This window comes from Bemisia tabaci, chromosome 4, assembly GCF_918797505.1.
Source record: "Bemisia tabaci chromosome 4, PGI_BMITA_v3".
NCBI classification, from domain to species: Eukaryota; Metazoa; Arthropoda; class Insecta; order Hemiptera; family Aleyrodidae; genus Bemisia; species Bemisia tabaci.
Genome location: NC_092796.1, coordinates 22334215 through 22346432, shown reverse-complemented (window position 1 = coordinate 22346432; position 12218 = coordinate 22334215). Strand labels below are relative to the sequence as shown.

Here is a 12218-nt window from a genome sequence, read left to right as displayed (position 1 = left end):
AAATTATAAGCAACTTTTAGACTTTTCGGTTTTTCAATATTCCCAGGGAGACAGTTAATGAGCGGTTCACTCGCCGGCACCAATAACCCATAGTGCCCTGAATCATCGTCTGTTGCAATGTTTTCGTTGCCTCTGCATAATAAAAAATAAACTTTCGACGAATCTCCTCCGGTATCCGATTGATCCGGTTTAAAAAGTTGAGAATAACGGTGTTTTTGGAGGGAATGACGTCGAAACACTCTGAGTGGTGTCTTCAAAACGGTTGCTAAGGCTCTGATCTCAATATCAGACCCATATTCACCAGGATCACTACACAAATTCGGAGAACATTAATTTATGACGACAATGCATTTATCACAATCATTCAAAAATTATAAGTAACTTTTAGACTTTTCGGTTTTTCAATTTTCCCAGGGAGACAGTTAATGAGCGGTTCACTCGCCGGCACCAATAACCTATAGTGCCCCGAATCATTATCTGTTATTGCAATGTGTTCAGTTTAGTAGTGTTTTTGGAGGGAATGACGTTGAAACACTCTGATTGGTGTCTTCAAAACGGTTGCTAAGGCTCTGATCTCAATATCAGACCCATTTTCACTGGGATTAATAAAACAGTTCAGAGAACATTAATTTATGAAAAAATGCATTCATCATAATCATTAAGAAATCAACTTTACAGTGTTTTCAGTACTGTGCAAGTGTGCAACCTCTTCTTTTCTTTTAACAATACTTAATATATGTACAATATTCAAATTGACACAATTATTTTTCCTTAAAATTAACATTCGGAAGTTCCAATTTATTGAAAAGATGGCAAAACCCTGAACGTAAATCTGTACAGCCACATAAAGAGAACGAATCAATACACATCGACAATCGTAACCTTCGTAAATCTTTAGACACCCGTGACAAAGATCTGAAATTTTTCACGTCTAGTACGGCCGCCAAACGTCCGAGTTTTTAGAGGTCTTCTCCTGCGGGGACTTATCGCTGGACTTTGAGGAGGAAGACGATTTGTTCTGATCATCCGGCGTCGGTGTTGGACTTGAAGCTTTTTTGGAGTCGTCGGACTTGGGACTGTCAGGCACTTCCTTGGCCTTGGCGTCCTCGAAGATCTGCTGCCTGAAGTGGAGCTGCGAGTAGGGGTTCGGGTAGAACTGCGAGTAGAGCCACTGCGTCGACAGGGATGGGTTCAGGAAAAGGCTGAAAAACGAGGGGTTCTGCTGGAACGGAAGGCTAGGGGGGAACCGGGGGGCCACCGAGTTCTGGAGCCCTTCGGTAGTGGAGGGTCCCGTCGGGGGATCGCCCGCGGGGTTTTTCAGGTCGGAAAGGGGCTTGTGCCGTCTGCCGCGGCGGCCGACCCCGATGGGGAACGGGTGCCCCCGACCTAGGCGTGGGTGGGGGTGGGGGTGGAGCTTCCCGGCAGGACTCGCGTGGTTGTGGCTGTGGTTGTGGTTCCCCACGTTGATGTTGAGCGGACCCAGCGGCTCCGACGAGGATCGTAATAAATCTGAAAATTGAAACATGAATTCCAATTGATGATCATAATCGTTTCTGCAACCTTTCTATTAGGACACCTCCTAAAACAATTTAGGAAGTCCTTCTCAATCGAGCATCTTTAATTCGTATAATGTGTGTAAATTTGTATCCCGATCTCCTTTTCTTGAAATATTTTAACTTCTACGTAACGATGACCATTTCCGAATTTACAAATTCTATCTTCAGATCTCTTTCTGGGCTTGCCGGTCGCGAACGCAGCAGAATAAGTTAAAAATAAATAAACGTAGAAATTGGTTAAACACAATTGAGGGATTGGAGGACAAGGCGCATAAGTGCAGTTTTTGAAAAACATTGAGATCTCATTCTGTGAAAAATTTTCTCCCAAAGTCTGATTTTTAAGTATCGAAAAGTTACTTTCAACTTTCTTTTCGCCATAAGGATCCATGCAATTTCAAAATTTATCATATATATCATATCAGGCTGGCTACTTCATACTCTCTGCTTGAAAGTTGAAAGTTTCTTACCCGAAAAATTTGAACAAAAGGAGATCGGGATAGAAATGTACATACACCTATAAAAAAATTCAATTTTTTGGGAGCATCTATTTTAAATTTCTGCAAATCACAGTGTTAGCCTCAAGTTTGCTAATTCCTGATCAACTTTTAAACAGATACTACACACATCTAACATTTTCCCCTCGGAGAAAATTATTTGTGTTTTCCAGCCCTATTTTCTTTTGAATGTATGTTCACTATTTTCAATAATTAATTTAAATATCTTATAATTCCTAAAATGAAGTAAAATAAATCAATGAGTGGCTGTTGAGTTATTAGTTTTACTACTTTCTGGCCATTCAACACTTACTTACTAACTATCCTTTGATGATGTCTCTAAACACTTTGCAACTTTCTATCCTTTTTCATCTCTGAAACTGTGATTATGGCCCAAAACTTGTTGTATCTAATCTTCACTTAAACAGAAAAAAGTTGAAAGAGTGAATTGAGGAACACAATTCAGGAATAGTGGGTAGCATTTACTAGGCCTGATATTGTTTAATTATCAAATTCAAATTGAAATTGAAATCAAGCTAATAGTTAAAAATTATAGCTCCACCATTTTCAGGGAACTGTCTTACCTCTAGGCGACGTTTCTCTTGGATGATCGGAGCCAGTCAATGGTAGTATGTGAGGAAAATGCGATGAATGAGGCGGTCCGCAGTGCGACAAGTAAGGAGGATACCCTCCTAAATTACGGCCAAATGCCGAGTTCCAGTGATGTCCATCACCATTTATTCCTAGATGATGGGCTAGACCTGAAATCAGAAAATATGTTCCATTGCGATTAATTTCTTCATATTTCGTCTCATGTTAACATGCTTATATTTTTGTCTCCGACGAAAATTCTGGAAAAATATAATAGGAAGGTGTGTAATCACAGCAAAGGGACGGCAACAATCTCAGTACCTGCAACCTCTGCTTGCGTTGCCTCTCTCAAAAGCTTCATAAGGACAAGAATAATCCTTGAATTTTGTATTTTCTTGGTTTTCGAGAGAATAGTGCCGAGTTGTGCCTCAGTTTGCCGTGGTGACCTTTGTGCGGAGATCAGGATAAATACCACATGCTTGGCATTTGTCAACCCTTGATCGTAACCCTTTCTTTTCATCGCCCAGTGACATTCAAAATGCCAAGAAAGAGTTATAAGGAGGATTCATTTTTTGCTTGTCTCTGAGATGACTTGAACTGAGGGTTGAAAGACTATGGCAGAATTATAAAAACTGATAAAAAAATGTGGCATTTAATTCGCCGAGCGTCTCTCTAGCGTGTAAAGGTTATTAATGTCAGTTTTCTTCCCAACACAAAGTATGCGATACCGTTGATTGTCACTTTTCCGACTCAGCACTGAAGATAACGGTGAACAAAATAGAATTTTCGTAACAGAGATCCTGTTTGGAAACTTCTCTTTGTAGGGAAAAACTGTCTACATAGTAGGCAATTTTTTACGATCATTAGATCTTACTATTTATTAAAAGCCATTTTAATTTTATGTAACATCTGAGGCTCCAAAAGGAAGGAAGATCACAATCTCGTCGCTTTTAGCGATCACATAATATCGCTGAAACTTAGATAATTTTTTGGGGAAGCTACGACTTAAATTTAGATGACGAGCTCCCAACGACTTCCACTAACTTGGGTTATATATCCGAAATATTCTCGAACAACGCGAAAAGTTTCTCAATCAAGTTACAAGTTACAGAGCTGGGTGCATATTAGAGAGGTCTTATAAAATTCATATCAAGAGCTAAGGTATCACAAGTGAGGACTGGAGCCGAAAGAAAGTGTGAGGAAGGAGGAGGAGCGGCAGAGGGCGCGCGAAAGAGAGACAGCGGAGGATTAAGGCGGAATGAAAAAGGGGCGGAGGTGAGGGGGGGGGGGGCAAAAGGTATCGCAAGACAAGGTTCGAGACGAAAGAAACGGCTGAAGAGCAGGAGGAAATGGGAGCCGACGACGAAAGAGAGACAGCGACGAACTTAAAGTTGCGAAGAAGCGTGAAGCGGAGAGTGGCGAAAGACAAGGAGACGGCAAAGAAAGGGGGCGGTAGGGGGACCTGGGGGATCGGGGTTCAGTGGGGGGCGCCGGGGGACGGAAAGTGGAGTTTGCGGTGCGCGCGGCGTTGCTTTGCGGGGGACCAATCGGCAGGCCGCAACCACCCCGCAACCCGCGCCATGCGCCGCGTGACGTCATGATTGTCCCGACTCCGTGACGACCACTCCCACTGCCCCGCAGTCCCACGGCCCACCGCAACCCTTTCCTTTGTCTTAGTTTATCACGCCCCGGCAAGGATGCCTTCTCTATTTTAATTAAATTATACCGACGCGTTTGGCGTGTTTTAATAATGCTTACCCAGGCCCATACTCACTTAATATTTTTTACCACCCCGACCCGACCGTTCTGGTCTCCCTATCCGCGGCAACTGTCACCGTTCAGGCGTCCGATGAAAGTTTCACCCCTGACAATCAGACTTTAACTTTTTCCTCCTCTCGACTATATTCTTCGTCGGATTGCTTTCATTTTTATTGCCGCCCCCGCCCGCTTCCCCTGCAAAATTCAGTTATGTCGCTTTCTGCCAGAGTTGTTAAGGGTTATACGACTGAAGGCCTACTCCTTACCCCTGCTCTCGTATCACGTCATTTTTCGTCGCAGGCCAGAGTCGATTTGTTAGCGGTGCATTTTCACTCTGTACCACCTGACTCGGGATCTTCAAGATTTTAATATTTCACGTTTCATCATAATCGAAGCGAAAAATTTTCCTCCAGTATTGAATCATGCACTGGAAAAAAAAAAAAAAAAAAAAAAAAAAAACCACATTGGATCTCGAGTCCAGACTCTTGAAAACATTGACAAGAAAAAATACTCTTGATTCAATCGGATTTTTGCTTGAATCAAAACGAAATCCGCTGAAATTGAGAGGCTTGGTTCTTGATTTAAGCTTAAATCTGATTGAATCAAGAGTATTTTTTCTTGTCGATGTTTTTAAGAGTCTAGACTCTAGATCCAATGTGTTTTTTTCCCAGTGTGTCAAATTGACTTTGGATCTCTTCGGGAACAGATATTTTAGATTAAAGTATGTATCTCTGAAATATGAATTTTTAAATTTTTAATCTTCTACAAAATACTGAAAGAAAAAAAAAATTCTAGACCAGTAATCACTCTCCTCGGTGGTTTTACTAGGTTGTTGGGAATCCGTAAAAAAATAATGGATGCATGTTGATTGTGCTTGTCGCAGAAGTGTTGAATTCTATAGATTACATATTAATTTTAAGACTCCCCAACCGTCTTTATCAACAATAATTAACGGAAATATTACCCACCCTTCATAAAATAATGAGTATATAACGTTATTTATTGTGATGGTGCATACTATTGCTTCTTCCCCTTAGATTAACAAAATCGGCGATGGGCACCAATTCAAGAGTTGCGCTACATGCAAGGAATTGATCTACGTATGTTTACGGTAAAAAAAAAAAAAAAAATGACACTGCCCTGGTCAATGACGTTAATCAATCGTATTTTCAGAAGGGCAACATCTGCACTAATAATGGATGCAAACTCAGCTTTTGAACAAATTTCATTAGTTTTGGCAAATACAGAAGATGCAATTATCAAAATTGAACTTAGTTCTGTTTAATTATAGAGAGCAAGTTAGTGTCGCGTCAAAAAATACCTCCTCGCGCCAAGTTTCGATTGAGAAGGAGCCAACGTATCATGTTAGGCTTGGACTACACCTGCCATCTTTGAGTTTCTAATTTTGAAAATTTGATTGAATAAACGTTTTTCCCGTCAAATAAACCCATGATCCCAAGTTCCACTAAAATTGAATGAACAGGAGCCGAGATAGAATTTTAGGTCACATCTGCTATCTTGGATTTTCAAATTTTCAAAAGTGGGTTTAAAATACTTGTTCCTCGTTTAAAATATACCGATTATGCCTAAGTTTTTAATTCCACAGCGTGGATTTTGGATGAAGTCACATGGAAGTACGTGCAGTCTGTAAATTTTACTTAATCCCTGTATCTTATTATCTGTATGATTCAATCACCGTGATCATCCTGCACAAAATATTTGTAAAAACTATCGATGAAGTTGTCTACTGAGGTGGACCAGATTTTGAATCAGATTTGTGAAGCATCGTTGGTGGAAGAAAGGGATCTTAAATACGCGCCGTAATATAATTTTCTCGGTAAAAATGAAATCTCGCCATCTGAGCTGCGCATAATTGATAACGACGCTTCGTGCAACTGCTGAGCTGTTGGCAGCTGAGGTATTACACAGTATCAGCTGGAAATCAAGGCATTTTGACGTGCATGAATTAGTAGGCAGTCTTCAACAGTTCAGGATCCCGAGAAAATACCATACCGTTCGTTCGAACATATTTCCTTCTCGCATATTTTCGAAAGAATTATCCTTCTAAAACATAAGTAGAATGACCCTTATTCAAAAATGCATTGTTTCGAAAATGTGAACTTAGCGAAAGAAATCAGCCTCCATCTAGGGCGTATTTTTATGGCGCATGCAACGTAATTCAATGAATTTTTCTTTAACGTAACGTATTGCTGTTTTCAAATTTTTATATTGAACTTGGTGACTATTACCATCCCACATCTACCTTTCAAACAAAAACGGGAATCTACGCTGTGGTAAACGATTCCAGTCATTATACGCACTTTAGTGCGCCTTCATTTCCGTCTGATACTGTGCAACACTTCCGAGGTGGAATAGTTGCTCAAAGCGCCTTTCAACAGCGTCGCTTCGACTTGACGGCAGGAAATCAGGATTGCCACTGAAATTACACTCGAGCGCGCGCGCAGATACACAATATCTCATCACCAGCGGTGAGATTACATTCATACCTCAATTTGCGACGTTGCAAATTTTTCACTACCTACTTTAAGCGGATGACAAATAAAGATATGGACACTTCAAAATCATCACACAAAATGAGGTTTTGTCCTTATTGGAAAAAAGCTGAGTAGAACTCAAATTAATAGATTTTTCGAAAGACCATAGAGTGTTCGCTCGTCACTAGTAGTCACACCGCGCCTTGCTTAGTCGATTCCATCACATGGAGAATAAAACTTCGTGCGTGGGACCAGAAGTCGAATTCACATGGATCTCTGAAGTTTTCGGATCACGCAGCTAAAACTTGAGGTCCAGCTGCCGAAGTTCGGGTCAGGCATCGAGACACTTCGGTATGTACTGGAGTACTTCAAATGTGTGATCCGAACCCTTCGGTATGCATCGAAGTACATCAGATGTCTGACCCGAACTTCGGCAGCTGGATCTCAAGTTTTTAGATACATGATCCGAAAACTTCAGAGATCCATGTGACCTCAACTTCGGGTCCCACGCACGAAGTTTTTTTCCCCGTGCAAACAGTAAAGTTTTCCTGCGGGCCGATTATTGAAATTGATAGATAAAGCTATAGACAAGGAAGACAAGATGGATATGGAGAGAGCCGATTGGTGGAAGTGGGTGTTTGCAATGAACAAAGGAGGTAAGTAATAGACTAACTAACGGCAACCCACGAGAGACCCTATGTTAGTCCATATACCACCCTTATAGCCTATGGAGATCACACATTTCAACCGATAGGATACTCCCTATGCCATCTTTGTCTTGTCTATAGCTTTGTCTACCACATTTAATAATCAGCCCGCTGGACAGAATTTTCCCCCAGTTACAAACTGCGATTTCCCGTTCCCAGCCATTTTCCAGAAGGGGTTCGTGCGAAGGGGGAGAAGGGCAATTGAGGACAGAGGATGTGGTCATAGCTAGCAACGTGGCAGTGCTGGGGGCCACGTCGCAAGATGACGTCATAAACTGTTCCTGTCCCGGGCTAAAACGGAGTGAAACGGGCGAGCGCGCGAGGGAAGCGACACCGCAGCGTGGAGTGAGGCAATCCAATTCAGGTGCATTAACACCGAATCGGGATTCACAATGGCAATGACCCGCTTTGATATCCCTAATTAATTCGAGCATAAATAATTATCACGCACATGTGTACTTACAATTTAACTGAGCCAAAGCCGTCCTCTGTTTGCTTTGAGCTTTCGTGCCCGCTCTCATTCTGATTTATGCTCGACGTTGCTACGTCTGCATTACTCTAGCATAGTTTTCTTGGTGGAAATGCTATTTATCGTAAGCGAAATTAAAAATTTGAACCGTTTGGCAAAGCTGTCAGATTTACCGCGGTCAAAGTTAAAACTGCCCTCACTAAACTATTCTCTAAATAAGAGAGTATCCCAAAAAACAAAATTTCCTCTTTGATTTTCTCTTAATCTCTACTTGATTTTTAACTCCTTGACTATCAATTAAATCTGTTACAATTTCATAGAAGCCCCGGAGGAACCATTTTCATTTTCTTTGAATCTTCTCCCCGGTTGGGCCTAGGTTTTTGTTTTACTGCACATCAATGAATCTTGCAGAGCGCAACCTTTGTGAATATTTGTTGTTTAATCAACATCTCGGAAATTAGCCTAATCGTCTGATTTGACTTTGATTCGCTTCGGTTTGGCCTCCTCAACATATATTACATCCTTTTTCAATATGTTCGGACTATGGGAAGAACCATAACCGCAATTGGAAGATTCGTCTCGTTTGAAAAGGTACAAACTAGCACTAAGTTCTAAATTTTTAATTTTTTAAAAATATTTTATCGAACTGAAGAAGGCTGTAGTGTTTTCAGCCAAAAACGTCTTGGTACATGTGTTTTTTTCTATCCTTGTTACCTGCAGTGTTAAATTTTTTTAAAATGTGTTTCTTGTCACGGGCTGCCAAGATCCAACATATTTTATACGAAGGACATTTCTTGAAGGCTGTATAGATTTTAATTTTCTTGGGGAGTATTTTTTCCGCATATCAGTGGCAGGGAGAATCGTTGAAAGGCGAATGCATACACGCACTGGAAACGTTGCCGCCGGCGGAGAGAGACGCGGAAAGATGCAAGAGATAAAAAGCATGCTCTCATAGTTAATGCGCTGAGCTCTTACAGGCGGTGCAAGGAGCGTGAAGCCGAGATGAGAGCCGTTTTAAAATTACTCCCCTGTCAGGACGGTATTTAATTTTGGCGACGATATAGCACTGCGAGAGCGCTCGGTTCAAATTTCCAGCTCCTGAGAAAACACAGCCAGCTTATTTGTCTTCATTTACACAGTCGCTAGACTACGTGCATTAGTCTAAACGTACTCAGAGGCATTAACAGGGATGAAACCCGGGCAGACGCTCGAGAGGAAGAGAGGAAAGACGCGTAAAAGCCGCCGGGACACGGAGAAATTTGAAAGGCAAACCTGAAAGGCATGAATAGTGTGCGAGGGAGAAAAGCCGGCGAAGATGGAACAACCCGGAGCGGATGAAGAGTGGGAGAGGGACTTTAAGGAAATGAACGTCGTAAGCAGGCTAGGCGAAGAGCTCCGGGAGGACCGGAGGAAAAAAGGAGCAAGTTGAGATGTTTGCAGCTCTTAATCACGAGCCGTCACCCTTTTATCAGATTAGAGCATTTAAATGCTTCTGTGTTGTCACAGGCCAAAAGATGCAAAGCGGCTTAGAGTAGGTATCTTCCCACGTTTTTACTTAACCCTTTGCCTTGGCGCCCCTCGCGCCCCCTCCCCTGCCTCCGCCCCTTCACCGCACGCCCCAACCCGGGCCCGGGCGCCCACCCCGGCGGGCGCATTCGCAAACCGGGAAATCGCGAAAAGCGGCCAGATTCATTCCCACCAGAGAAACCGTATTTTAGAGACACTACTCGTATAGTAAGGTAACACCTGAGGTATTACTTCATGAGATGTAAACGTTTTGTTTCTGTTAGTTATTCTTATTTGTCCCTTATGGTACATGGCGAGCGAAGTGCTGAGTATAATCTGCGCAGCGAAAGTTGACCAGCTCAACCAGTTAAAAGCCACTCAACTGATGCCGCAATCACATGCTGAATGTGGGAGCTGGATGTGGCTTGAATGTGGAAGTCATCGGCCCGATGCCTGAATTTTGCGCGTGCATGACGCTTAAAATTCAGCAACGATTCTCAGCAACCATCGGACTATTGTTGGATTTTTCCGAACTATTCGAGTAGATTTGATACACATCTGGATGAAAATAACTCAAATTTGCGAAATTTCAGCCGTTGGGCGATGACTGTTGACTTCCACATTCAGCTGCTAAATTCAGCGTGTGATTGCGGCAACACTAGGCGACGTCATAATAACAAATCGACAGAATCTAAAGTTTTATATACCGCGGAACATACTTTTTCCCAGCATTTTTGGGTCAGTTGCGCTGGTCACAAAATGGTGTTTTGATTAATGATTCTTGCAGATTGGCTATAAATAGTAAGATCCGTCCAAACAGCAATTTTCTACAACCAGTATGATCCGAGATATCCCCTTTGAAAAATTCGGTTTATGACGTCATGCACCGCGGTTATGCATACCAAGATCTCTTCCTCCGTGGATTCATCAACCGTTGATGCACTCGTTTGCATTGGTTGCTCAACGTGAAACTTGGATGAAAGCAAGGTCGAAGAAACCAGGGGTGTTACGGCCGCGGTGGATGACGTCATAAGCCGAATTTTTCAAAGCTCGGTATCTCGGTTAATATTGAACAGAGAAAGCTGATATTTGAACGGATTTTATTATTCTTAGCTAATCTACAAGAATCTATCATCAAGACACGATTCTATCACCAGCGCAACTAACCCATTCAACTGTATTCAGTTTTTCTTCAATATAAACAGTATGCTATTTGAAGCGCAGCGAAGTCGCAAGGGCTGTACCCCCGGAGCGGAGGGAGTTTTTTTGTTTTTTGTTTTTTTTTGTTTTTTTTGGCATTTTATCTGAGAGATACTGCGGCCTCGGATGGGAAAAGCGGGGTGAGTTAAAACACAGAGAAGCGGAGAAAAAATTCAACAGGTGCACCCCAGGGTCACTGCATTAGGGGGTAATAATGTATGAGAGGGGGTATTTGCATGGGGGTCGTGGACGTCGGGCCGGGACACCGTTCGTACGTGCCCGGAGCGAGGGGTGGGTCGGGAGAGGAGATTGGTTTTCTCCCGGGGGATGACCAGGGTGGATATTATATCACCGCATTGACATTTCGAACACGGGCCGGCAGGGCACTGCGAAGACGTCGCGGACCGGAGCGAAGAACGAGAGAGAGAAACTCAAAATAGATAGCTCCCGGGGTGGCGGAAGGGGTGGGGTGGGGCGAAGAAAATGGTGCAGTTTCCTTCGGAGTTTGTAATCAGCGCCACACGTGGCTCGGACAGGAACTAATGAGCTCCTTCCTGTGGAGTACAAATTGCTCCGCGTTTCTCTGACATTAGTTTTTTAGCTTAAATCTCACCCTTTGCTCACCGCCTCCGTCCCTTCGGCCCTTCAGCCTTCGACCCGGCCACTGCCCATCCCCATCGCCTACTGCGCCCCCGGTTGTCGGACCGACGCCACGTCCTCGAATTCTCGAATTGATACACGCTGCTTCGGGTGTTTATCAGATGCACGGATTAAACCAAAATCAGCTTGACGGAATATGAAGTTGCTTAATTTTTGGCCAATTTTACGCTGGAATAAATATTCTTGGATATAGAGTCCACACTCTTAAAAGATTCGACAAGAAAAAATACTCTTGATTCAGTCGGATTTCAGCTTGAATCGAAAAGAAATCCGCTGGAATTAAGAGGCGTGGCTCTCCATTCAAGCGAAAGTCCGATTGAATCAGGGGTGTTTTTTCTTGTCGAATTTTTTTAGACTCAGGACTCACACTGGAAAAAAAAACACATTGGATTTTGAGTCCAGACTCCTGAAAACATTGACAAGAAAAAATACTCTTGATTCAATCAGATTTTTGCTTAAATCAATAGGAAATCCGCTCAAATTAAGATGCTTGGTTCTTGATTTAAGCAAAAATCCGATTGAATGAAGAGTACTTTTTCTTGTCGATGTTTTTAAGAGTGTGGACTCTAGATCCAATGTGTTTTTTTTCCAGTGCAGTATTAAAGAGACTTTTTTCCACTGTAAGTTTCTTCACAGGTAAACTACATTTTCCTGAACTGCTTATAGTTTACCAATCACGTTTCAAAGAATTTTCTTTGTAAAAGAATTAATTATGAGTAAAAACAGAATATAGATCCACGTCTAAATGCCAATTTTACAGTAATCGATGGTAGTTGATGTAC

The 12218-nt window shown here is 42.4% G+C and overlaps 1 protein-coding gene across 2 annotated transcripts in view; it reads right to left on the bottom strand.

Moving 5' to 3' along the window:
• Positions 1-664: 664 nt before the first annotated feature.
• The window catches only part of LOC109037136 (uncharacterized), a 57231-nt gene continuing 45677 nt past the window's right edge, over positions 665-12218 (bottom strand). Inside the window, exons 4-5 of one of the 2 annotated variants that reach the window (XM_019051645.2) lie at positions 2635-2811; positions 665-1509 (exon numbers count right to left, since the gene is read on the bottom strand). In XM_019051645.2, the coding sequence (XP_018907190.1) occupies positions 932-1509; positions 2635-2811 (755 nt within the window). In that variant the 3' untranslated portion in view covers positions 665-931. The remainder of the gene's footprint in view (positions 1510-2634; positions 2812-12218) is intronic. The other variant, XM_019051646.2, reaches the window with a different exon arrangement.